The 11840-nt window shown below is 48.7% G+C and overlaps 1 protein-coding gene across 1 annotated transcript; it reads right to left on the minus strand.

Moving 5' to 3' along the window:
- Positions 1–2785: 2785 nt before the first annotated feature.
- On the minus strand, positions 2786–10751 carry Psmd7 (proteasome 26S subunit, non-ATPase 7). The gene is made up of 7 exons (XM_055619354.1): positions 10572–10751; positions 8567–8658; positions 7817–7909; positions 7155–7252; positions 6427–6507; positions 4712–4803; positions 2786–3731 (listed from the first exon to the last, which is right to left on the minus strand). The coding sequence occupies exons 1-7, from the start codon at positions 10643–10645 to the stop codon at positions 3299–3301; spliced, it is 963 nt and encodes a 320-aa protein (XP_055475329.1). The 5' UTR covers positions 10646–10751; the 3' UTR covers positions 2786–3298.
- Positions 10752–11840: the final 1089 nt, after the last annotated feature.

The raw sequence follows: 11840 nt of genomic DNA on the forward strand, positions 1-11840 counted from the left end.
GGAAGCGCTGCCTGCACTGTCCCCGTGGGTTGACATATTTTATTTTCAGGGGGGGGGCCGGTGCCATTCATTTGAAGAGAAAGAATTGTGTGTGGCTGACCTCTCAAGCAAAGGGGCTCTGGAGCCGACTCCAGTCTCCTGTCTCCCCTTGAAAGATGGACTGTGCATCTAGCACCCTGAAAAATCAGGGGGATCCTTCACGAGAATGAACTGCTTCTGCCCTTTGGTCTGAGTTAAACTGAAGGACATTTAGCCGGTTGGCTCAGCACCCCTTTTCGGGCTCTGACAACTTCCATCTTTTCAATAAGGATGTGTTCACGGATTGTTATTTTTCAGTTACTTCCTGTTGCTATGAAAAGACTGTCCGACCACAAGCAACTTACAGAAGAAGAGTTTAAAGTTGGGCTTCTGGGAGACTAGCCCCGCCTGGCAGAGAGGTCCCTGAGAGAGCACGTCTCAGCAGCCAGCACAGAGCAGAGTGGGACCTGGGAGCCAGGCAAGGCTCTGAACTCTCAGATCCCCTTACCCCAGCTGACACACTTCCTGCAGCAAACAGCACCAGCCACCGAGGACCGAGTGTTCAAATATCTGAGCCTTTGAGGGACATTTCTCATTAAAACATTCCTGTTACTGCCGGTCGGTGGCGGGGCATGCTTTTAATCCCAGCACTCAGGAGGCAGAGGCAGGAGGAGCTCTGTGAGTTCAAGGTCAGCCTGGTCTACAAAGGGAAATCCAGGACAGCCAAGACTACACAGAGAAACCCTGTCCTGAAAAACAAAAATTCTGTTACTTTTCTATGACTGTGATCACCACAACCGAGGCAGTTTTAGAAGTTAATTATGGTTCCAGAGGGTTAGGTCTGGCAGGGACAGCAGGTGGCAGGCAGGCACGGAGGCTGGAGCCAGAAGCTGAGAGCTGAGGGCTCGCATCTTGAACCCCCCCCCCCCCCACACACACACACAGGGAGCTGAGGTAACTGGGAACACAGTGCAGCTTCTGAAACCTCAAAGTCCTTCCTTCCTCGCTGCCACGCTTCCTCCGGCAGGGCCTCCTAAAGCTCCCCAGTCTAGATGCGCCAGGCTCACAGCAGACGCCTTGCTCATACCTCCACGGCACAGGGGTAGTTCAGACATCCTCAAACAGAAAGCCAGGAAGGGAGACTCTGTCTGACATCTGGGAAACCGAGAGGAGAGCGCCCACCCCGGGACCTCGCTTCTTCGGAGGTCCCTCTTTTCAGTGCTCCGAAAGAACCACTCATTTAGAAATCTCAAGACTGCCCGGCTATAAGAACACAAAGCTTCGTCTTAGGCCCGGCCCATGGGCTGGCAGCCAAGTCCCTGGTCACTTGTATAGGAAATGTCATCAAAGCCTTCTAGGTGTGCCCCCCCTTCTACAGGATGGCAGCAATTTGGCCTCAGAAAATGCACTCAAGTGTTTTTCACAGCTCACAACCTGTTCTTTCTTGGCTTTTTCAAAGCCTTGGCTGTTGTGGAACTTGCTGCCCCTCCCTCTCACATATCTTCTTTGTGCTGTGCTGTTGAGGACACGGGGTCTCAACACACGCTGGACAAGCTAACTACCACTGAGTCAAGCCACTGGTCTATTTTCTTCAGAAGCTGAAGACCCCATGAAGGAAGTAACAGTCCATTTTGCCCACATGTGGGTAAAACAGAAAAAGTCAGACAGCCCTGCTCTTATTCAGTGAATATCCAGTTCGTCAAAATGCGGAGGAGCCTAATGCTTTCAGCCTGGTGCGGTCTCCGTGGACACCGGGAAAGCTTTGCAAGCCCAGCGTGCACAGCTTGATTTCTCCTTGGAGGGGCTATTCTTCAGATGACTCTCCACCTTCCCCATTTCAGGACATGGCATCCTGGTTCCCCCCCAATCGCCTTATTTTTGTTCATTCTCTGGAGAAAGTTAACTGTCCAGTTTCCTCGTCATCAGCATGTTCTAAACATGGCAACCCCATCTCAGGTCCTCAACTAGCTCATGGTTTTTACCAGCAATGTATTATACCGTAATGGGCTCCACTGTGACCTTTTCATGTATGTGTGCGTTTTGATCACCTTTGCCCATCACCCCCTCTGTCCCTCGGCCTATGTGACAGTGACTTAGGGTTGCTCGCAGCAGCGGGCACAGCCTGTGATCCTCAGGGGGAGGCCCTGCGAGCACCTCCCACTTAAGTTAGGCATCGCACATTTCTTTTATCCAGGTAGAGGTGGCGAACACCCGAATTTTAGACTAAACTGTGTCATGTGCCCTTTTTGATCTCAGCATCTTCACGAACTTCAGCCACCCAACGGAGGCTTTACCTGCAGCCCTTTACAATTCACTCTCACGTTTGCGCTGACTGGACCTTGGGCAGGTCTATGGGCAATTTGTGCTTCTGCTCACTTTGAGGCTAATCCTATTCATCTGACCAAGATTTCATGGACTACCTCTTGTTGGGGTATATTACCATTTGTGGACATTTTAAACCAAGTGGTGCACTTGAGAATTCTCAAGGGTGTTGTGGGTGTTCAAAATGGGAAGGAAGGGCCAAGTCTGGTGCCGTGCGCCTTTCATCCCTGTACTTGGGAGAGCCAGGGCCACACAGTGAGACCAAGACAGAGCTGAGAGACTATCCTGTGTCTAATGTGCACACTCACGGGGCACCCACCAGCATTCCATCCTTGGTTAATACGCTCTTTGCCTGTTGCCCAGTGTCCTCAGCATGTGCCATTGCAGCAACAGAAGAGCGTTTTGCTGGTTTCTGAAAACAACACAAATCACTACAAACACGGACTTAAAAACCAAGCCATTTAATTGTATCTTTGAAAGTAAACAATACATGGACCTGGACCCCAAGCCCTAAGAATGCTAGCGTTACAGGCCCCACAATGTGGTATGGTCTGAAGAGTTCAGAAGGGTCTGAGCTCCAGTGCTGGGTGGCAGAGTATGGGATTCATGAATTCCATTTAGCAATTATGTCAATTGTCACCCATGGATCTTGTAAGATAGGAAAAAAAAAATTGCAGTTTTAAGGATAGAAGAACAAAGAGATTCAAAGGCTATGTTGTTCTCATAATCGGACACCTGAGCCACCACACCAATTCATGCAACTGAAGCTGTGGCGTAGGGTTGAGCTCGGTCCTTCTGTCCATTCATCTCCACAAAATGCCACAGCAAGGGTGACCGAGGCAGAGTGCGCTTGCCAGGATAGCCTTTTAACAAGCGCTGAATGTGACAAAGAACCCTCTAGTGGCACTCGGAGTTAGTTTATAAGATTTTAATTTACAAATTAAAAAAGCTACACGATTTACTTTTTCTCCTTTTTCTCTTCTTTTTTCGCGTCACTCTTCTCCTTGTCTTTGTCATCTTTCCTTTCCTTCTTGCTCTCCTCCTTTTCCTGTCCCTCCTTCTTCTCTGCATCGCGGTTGGCAATCTTGTTGTTGATGAGGTTGTGTAAGGCGACCACAGAGCGGATCAGTGAGGCCAAGTACACCACCACCATCTGGTCATTGGTCTTCAGGTAGAAGGCCTTGACGAACTCCTGCAGGCTGGCGTCCGGAAGCAGGTTGAAGACATCCTGTAGCTGGTAGATGATCTGGTGGTTGATTGGTAGCTTGCCGCTGGCTACTTTCTCCAGGTAGCTCCTGATATCCAGGAGCTTGGAGTTCAGTCCCTTCAAACCATGGACCTGGTTTGTGATCCGCTGGGAGAGAGTTCCCACTGTAGTGTCCTTGATGTCTCTGGAACGACCCAGAAGAGAGGCAAAAAGGTCATCAGGTCCCACGCCCACAATGTTCAGGACTTTCTGGGGCTGCAGTGTAGGCAATAACAACCTCCTGGCTGTCCGACTGTGGCCTGGTCTTTGCCCTCTCCCACCCGCTTTGCTACAACGCTGAGCAGCTTAAAGCAGTCAGTGGCCATTTTCAAAACCAGGAAGTACTTTAGTGGCTGGTAAACATAAAATCTTTCGGTATAGCTTATACACATATCCCATCCAGGATGAAGAGTTTCCTGGAGAGCACAGGCCTGCGTTTACACATCTGTCTGCTGTCGCAGCCAGCACTGAGATTTCTGGACAAAGAATGCTGTTCATAGCCACACATGCTCAGTCAAGACACTTATAGGTCAGCTTGTGCAACCACACTGATTTATAAGAAACCTAAGGCTGAAGAGGCAGCTCACGCCTTTAGTCCAGGCACCTTGCAGGATGAGGGAAGGGGATAGTGACTTTGAGTAGCCTGGGCTATGGTGAGACTGTGTTTTAAAAACTAAAAAGGCTCAGAAAGTGGCTGTGACCCATCTACAAGAGCAGCACAGTGGGTGGCAGCAGGGGACCGGCCCTAAGCCCTTACTCAGACGATGCAGCCCTCAGGCAGGGGCTCTGCTCTGAACAGAGGGGCGCCCTGGGCACCCAATCCGGTAGCCTCAAATGCAGAGACCTACCGGCTTCTGCCTCCAAGTACTAGATTTCTACGTGTGCACTACCATGTCCAGCCGGATTTACTATCATGTTTGTCCCTGTGTGTGCGTGTCTGCTTACTTGTACCTGTGCCGTATGTCCCTAGCGCCTGTGGAGGTTAGAAGAGGACGTGAGATCCCTTGGAACTGGAGTCACAGGGGGTGTGAGCTGCCACATGGGTGCTGCAAACTGAACCTGGGTTCTCTGCAAGAGCAGCCCACGCTCTTAACCCCGAGTCTCCTCCAGCCCCACCACCCTCACCTTAACAAGTGCTCCACGCCAACTTCCTCAGCCTCCTCTGCCCCGATCTCACTGGTCACATGCTCAAAGGTTTTCGATGTTGGCGTTCCGTCCTGTGAAGAGGCTTAGCTGTTGTTACTGATTTTCAACACGGCAACTGGCGTGTTTCTCTTCTCACTCTTGACCTTCTGCTGCCAGTCAGCATGTGTCATGATACAGACAAAGACTTTCACAGCAATGGTGGGGCCAGGTTTGCTGGGACTGCTGTTAGCTTATTTGCATGGTGTCACCACTAAATTGTTTTCTTGTCTAGGAAAATTGTTGTATTCCCTTAAGCCCACACTCGGGTGGTGTGTGTCAATACTCTAAAGATTCTTACTATTTCTAGAAAATATCGAACACCTGCACTGGAGGCACAGTCACACTAACAGATTTAATGTACCCATGTACTGTTCCATGGATCACATGACCTAAGAGTCCCACATGTGACAAACAGAGTAACTGCTGGTTTGAATGAAAGCATGCACTGAGGGCTGAGTCACCACTTGGCCATCCGGTGACTCAACTGTGGGACTCCAGAAGACATCTTTTAGTCCTGTTGCCAGCAGAGGCTGTGCCCCTTCTGTGAGGGCTCTGCAGACTTGCAGGCTCTGCCAGCTGTGCTAAGAGAGCCACAGGGCCTTGGGCAAGACTCTCAAGTCACATTACACACTGGACCTGCTGCAAGTATGTCTGGTTCTCATTTTATTCAGGATGGTATGAATTCCCCCAGGCCATGCTGGTCTTTGGGCACTAGGATGGCCCGAGCCTTCTGAGTTTCTAGACGTCACGACATTTGGGTCAGGGCCAGGGATAAAGCCTTACTGCAACCAAGGCTTGGTATAAGGCTGGGAGGGCACAGCTTAGAACATCCTTTTCAAAAATCCTTTTTTTTGTGTGTGTGTGTCTTTTGAGACAGGTCTCTCTGTATAGCCTTGGCTGGGCTCGCTTTGTAGGGCGGGCTGGCCTTAAACTCACAGAGATCCGCCTGACTCTGCCTCCCAGAGGGCTACGATTGCTGGCATTTGCCACTGTGCCTGGCTCCTTTTTCAAATTCTAAAACCATATAGTAAGAAATATTATACTCTTAATCCCTCTTGGCTCTGAAGACCAGGCTCCTTGGACAGTCCCCCACAAACCCTGTTACATCAGGTTCTACCCAAGATCTCACAAGCAGCTTTCCTAAGGATATAGAAAGGCTGGCTACTGTTCACTGCTTTCCTCAGTGCAAGACAAGTGTGAAAAGATCACAGGTCTTGCCACCTGGCACTTTAGAGCTCTGTCTTGCTGTCTTTGAAAACCCATGGCCCGCCTGAAGGGCCTGGCATCCTTAAGAGGACACAACACACCATACTGGGTCAGGAACTAGCTCTCAGGCCTGGCCTTTCCCTTGCTATGAAGGTCTCTTGTAATCATTTAGCTACCAGACTTCACTGATAACTCCGGCTCTCATCTCATTACCCAAGACTTCAGGGTCTTTAGTGAAAAAGGATTATAGCTTTCTTGCTCCTTTTCTATTTCTAAAATTTGATGATTTAAAAACTCAAGGCTGGTCTGCTAGCAGGACCTTCTCTTTGTTATAGAGAGATAAAGATTTGTTGAGTTGAACATGGAAAAGAAAACAAACGAAACAAAAAACTTCTAAACCTACCCACGAACTTGCTAACCCAATCTCTAGCCCCGATCAGGCGACTTACATCATGAACTTCTTCCACTGAAATGTAAGCTTCGGTGGGAAGTCCCAGGTCCTTTGGCTTCACGTCAATAATGACCAATACCTGGTAGAAAAACGCAGCTTAGCAAGCTTCTTCCCTTCTGATACAAGGCACAGCCCCACCCCTTCTTCTGACGACTCAGACCACATTCTCATTCAATCAGAAACAAGCCAGATGTTCAGCAAGAATAAGTTTACATTTCACAGGATCCATCAGGCATGGATGAATCACGGGAAATATAAATTTCGCCTGTGCCCAAATTTAACGCTGTTTCACTCCCTCCCAATTTTTTTTTGAAATTTACATTTAAAAATTAAAATTTGCTAGAAAGAAAAAAAGAAAGAGAACACCCAATTGTGGGAGCTGGTTCTCTTTCCACAGTGTGGGTCCAGGAAGGAAGAACTTGGTAGGTTTGGTGACAGGAACCTTTACTCACAGAGCCCCTTGCTGGCCCCACCAGCCAATCTTAACTTTGATTTTCTCACTTACAAAGACAACATATAGTTTCCGAGAGCAGTGAGGCATATATGTGGCACTCAGTGGGCGCTGTTATTTGCTAAAAACACTAGGTCAGAACAGATTCCACAGAACCACATAGTACTGCAAAAAGCTACAGAGAGGCACAGGACGCTTTGTGACCCAGGTCTTCTGAGGACGGTCTTGAAGCTGGCGAAGAGAACCAGAGGGTATTCTGACAGCAGCGTACTTACAGAGTTGGGGCAGTATCTTTTCATGAGCTCATTGATGGCGATGTCGTTTTTGTGCAGCTTGGGGCCAGTGTGGTACCACCCAACTATTCTTTCTCTGGCTGGGAAGCAAAAACTTAGTTTTAGTTATTTTATCAAAAGTTGTACAACTGACTCAAAAATAATAAAAAACACTAGCACTTAAGTTTTCTACCTTTTTGAGAGTTCCAGACAAAAATAAATCTCGACAGATCTGTGAAATCTAAAACTCCAAAACAGAACTCTAAGAAAATAAGCAGTGTGCGATCCAGAGACATCTGTGCCCCAAACTTGCCTAGGGACCAGTCACGCGTGAAATGACCAGTGATCAATTACAGAGCAATATATGAGCACATACAAGTTCCTATCCCAGTGGCTGCAGCTGTGTGGAGGGTGCTACCCACAGGGACATGACTGCTGTCCTGAAATAACAGGAACAATGCACTCTGCCAGTACTAAAGCTCTAGGGGCGGGTACATCAGAAGACCAACCCAGTCCAGCCTAGGTGGTCTACACGGCCTTAAACTTCTACTGTAGTTTATTTATTTTACCTCATTTCTTTATCCCCATTAGTCTGTTTTCACTTGGTCCAGTTAAGTGAATCAATCCTTAACAATACACACATACAACTAAAAACTCAGACTTACCATTGACCTTCTTAAACATTCCATACATGTTTTCCAAATAATCATGGTCTAAAAACCAGACAGAATCATCTTTGTCATCTTCATCAAAAGGTACTAAAGAGAGAGGGGAAAAAAGAAAATGGAGACTTTGCCTACGGGCTGGAAGGCCGCCCACGGTGGACCCTCAGCTGCACCTGCCTCCCTCATGTGAACTGTCTAACGCAGTAATGCTTCAGCTAAAACCTCCAGACTTCCAGCTTCTCTTAAAATGCTAAAGACTTAGACCCCCCGGGGAAGAACCTTAAAAAGGACACACATTCTCTGGCTTGCTGAGGGCCCTTTCTTTCTGACATTTCCTGCACGGTCAACTACATTACCTACTGTCCTTTTACAAACCACAGATCCTGCCAACAGTAACATACGGAGCATAAACGTAATGTTCTGGTAAAGATTTGTGACAGGGCATACGGTGACAGTCCCCCTCATCTTTCCTTGCCCTGCCACTGCCAGGTTTAAAATCTTTAGTGTTGGAGCCTATGAGCTACCCCGATGGCTTGTTCGGAAACACAGCCACTCCTCCACTTCACAGTCCGCAGCAGTCCTTACACTCCAGCAGCTGACACTGCAAGCTAAAACTCTTCACTCTCTGGGCTAGTGTGTGGCCACCAGGCTCCCTTTCCCATGTGTTAGCAATTCTGAAACAGGATCTTCAGGCTGTAGCAACAAATGTTCATTTTTTTAGTAATCAATATCAAAAAGCTTGTCCTTTACCTGCAAAACTGTTGGATACGTCAAGTACTTTCTTTTGCCATGATCCCAAAAGCACACCAACAACCCGCTTCTGGTTTCCAACCTTGCCAATTCTGAATGAGAAAAACAGGTGGTCAGTCTTTATCAGCACACACTCAGACACAAAATGTAGCTACTCAGTGGCAAGTTACCAACAACACAGATACAATTTAGCTCATGTGAGATCCTAGGTCCACAAACAAATGTAACAGGTTAGTTCCAGATAATAAAGATAAGGAAAGAATCCTAACTCACACTGGAAGCCTTACTTTCTAAAGATTGCAGATACTTGTATGCAGAAAAATTCGGGCCTAGTTTTCTTTCCCAGTTTCCCCCTTTCCTTTAAACTCTCTCCCTCTTCTCTACACTGAAATCTCTCCTGGGAAGAAGATGCTACAGTTGAGCACCAGTTCTATGGCACAGCCAATTCTTCTCTAGAACACCTGCACCACGCCAATCAGCTCCAGTTCTACTTCATCCTCTGTACAATCTAGGGGCTCAGGGAGTGATTCCAAACAGGGAGAAAGGCTGGATGAGCGAGAAGGCTCTTGCTTCACAACTTCCACCTTAAACCTTCTGTGTGGTTTGCTGCTAAGTAGCTACAAGCATACTGCTCTGCAAAGGAATCTCTTCTTTAGCCACTTAGCAAATTGTGTATGTGGAAACAATTCTCTGCTATGGAAACCTACTGGCTACAGTAAAATGAATTACACCTCTTAAACAGTCCCAAGTTCCACAGGTTAGTTTAACTGTAGTGTTTTGCTTAACATAGAGCGTGGCAAACCAATACTAAATTTAGGGTACAGGTAGAATGAAGGGGTTCTGTGTTCCTGCTGGCTATTTTTTTTTCTTTTTTTTAATCCATTGAAAATACTTCAAACAATGAGTTTCCACATGTCAAGAGACACTTCACCCACGGGCCTTTTGGTTTACAAAAGACCATTTGTGTCTTTTTAAAAAAAATTTTAAAAAGATTTATTTATTTATTTATTAAGTACACAGTATTCTGCCTGCACACCCGAAGAAGGCACCAGATCTTATTACAGATGGTTGTGAGCCACCATGTGGTTGCTGGGTGTTGAACTCAGGACCTTTGGAAGAGCAGTGGGCGCCGTTAACCTCTGAGCCATCTCTCCAGCCTCATTTGTTGTTAAAGCGTTCCATGACACAACCACCGGCAGTGGCTCACCACCCTTAGGGACCCTAGTCTCTCAAAGGAGCAAAACTGCACCTATTGTAGAAAAGCCCACAGGTCCTGTTAAAGTCGAGGCCCCACCGTCAATACAACTGAACCCGGGATCAAACCCCTCCGCCTCGAGATTGTTTTCGGCCCTGGCTGAGTTAGCTGCACAAAGCCTGGGTCGGACCGGGCACCGGCACGACTTTACAGCAAGCACAGGCTCCCTACTGGATCTTCCTATTTGTTAATTCAGCTAATTAGCTTGTAAAACTTCCGAACACGTGCAACAGGTCTGGCAGGACGAACGGCTGGAGAGAGCGAGGGTGGCAGTGGCAGGAGCTAACCGGGCGAACTGCAGGGTGGCCCCAGTCTACACCTGCCTCGTTTTTAAAGGAAAAAGCTGGCACCTTATCCACGCTTTAAAGGTACCATCCAGCCAGAGTCCCAGGGAAGAAACCTGGAGGGTACAACCACTGCCTCATCGGGGACGCCGAGGGCAGACTTTCGGTGACAGCTTTGGCAGGCGCAGACACGCGGGACCGAAGCGCCGTCCTACCACACCGAGCTGCTCCGGTGAAAGGCCCGGCCTCGGCGGGCAGCACCGTCCCCATTCCGGCCGCTCAGCAGGCGGGCCGGGCCCGGGAGCGGCGGCCTCGGCGGGAGGCAGCCCGTGGGCTCCGGGCACGGCGGTGGGGAGCCTCCAGGGTCGCTCGCCCCCCGCCCGCGTCCCGGGCCGCCGCGTTACGCCCGGCGCGCCCGTGACTCAGCAGCCCTGCGCCGGGCGGCCGCCGCGCGGCGCCTGCTCACCGGTTGAAATGATCCACCACACTGAGCAGCACCAGGGGGTGGACCACCACCTTCTGCACCGCCAGCTCCGGCATCGCGACACAGCCCGCCCGCCGGCCCGGCTCCCCGCTACCCGCAAACACCGGCAACCGCAGCGACACAGGCCGCTCCTCCAGGCCCCAGCGCCTCCCCTTCCGGTTTGACCGCCGCCGCACAGCCGACTTCCGCTCCCAGAGCGCTTCGCGCGTCCGCCCGTACTGTCGCCAGGGCCGCCATCTTGAGAAAGGGAAAGGGCGCTTTGCTTTTTGCGCGACTCCCTCTGCGGAAGCTTGAGGTGGCGTAGCTTTGGGCCTCAGTTTCTTCCCAGCTCACCATCTCTCCCGCTCCGAAAATTGTAGAAAAAGGAACAGAGACATAAATAGTAACAGTTTATACTTCTACCAACTCAAGTAGTTAACAATATATATTTAACTTTCGCCTCAAGTCAACACTTCAAGATTTTGCAGAGGAATTTTATTACTTAATGTTTTATTTCATCATTTTTGAAAAGGGCCCTTGTGTAACACTGACTGCCATGGAACTTGCTGCGCATGTGCCACCACTGTTAGTATTTATATAAAAATGCCATGCACACAATCTAAATCCATTGGGGTTTATTGGAGGGAGATGGAGAGAGAAAAAGACAGGAGAGGAGAGGGAGGGAGGGGGAGCGAAGGCAAGAGAAGGGAAGAGCAAAAGAGCAAGAGCGAAGGGGCGTGGCCAACAGGTCCCTGTGTACCTAGCCCAGATGATGTCACAGGACCCAGGTTCTGACACAGGATGTTGTCAGGACCCTAAAGGTCCCTAGGGGAAGGTCGGTTGAATTGCCTGCACAACATAAAAATCACACCTGGCTTAGAAGAGGTTTGGATGTAGGGTTAGGTAATTTATCTCATTTTTATTGCTGGGAGTTTTCCTGAGTGTTCACTTTCATATAATGAATGCAGTGATATTCAGATTTTGTTAATCCCAAAGATTTAAGGAGGAAGACCATTTACCCAAGTCACCATGGGCAAATTAATTAAAGTAAGCAATTAATTAAAACAAGCCTTTAAATTTGTGTATATGGGCTATCTCTCCTTAAAAGTGGGGTTCAAGGAATCAGCATTGGATATGAGGAAGACAAGGTTTTTATAGCTCAGAGTTATGGGGATTTCCAAAGAGGGGATTTGGTGTGCAAAACAGGGTTACAAAAACAGAACATAAGCATAACAAGTTAGTCAGAAGGACCTCCTGAAACAAAGGCATGAT

This window comes from Psammomys obesus, unplaced genomic scaffold (genome assembly GCF_907164565.1).
Source record: "Psammomys obesus unplaced genomic scaffold, mPsaObe1.curated_primary_1811, whole genome shotgun sequence".
In the NCBI taxonomy this organism is placed as follows: domain Eukaryota; kingdom Metazoa; phylum Chordata; class Mammalia; order Rodentia; family Muridae; genus Psammomys; species Psammomys obesus.

Coding starts and splice junctions, on each gene's coding strand:
- Psmd7 (XM_055619354.1), bottom strand. CDS start 10,645: ATGCCGGAGCTGGCGGTGCAGAAGGTGGTGGTCCACCCCCTGGTGCTG. Junction 8,659..10,571: donor GTGGTGGATCATTTCAACCG/GTGAGCAGGCGC, acceptor TTTCTCATTCAG/AATTGGCAAGGTTGGAAACC. Junction 4,804..6,426: donor CAGTGGAAGAAGTTCATGAT/GTAAGTCGCCTG, acceptor GCCTCTTCACAG/GACGGAACGCCAACATCGAA.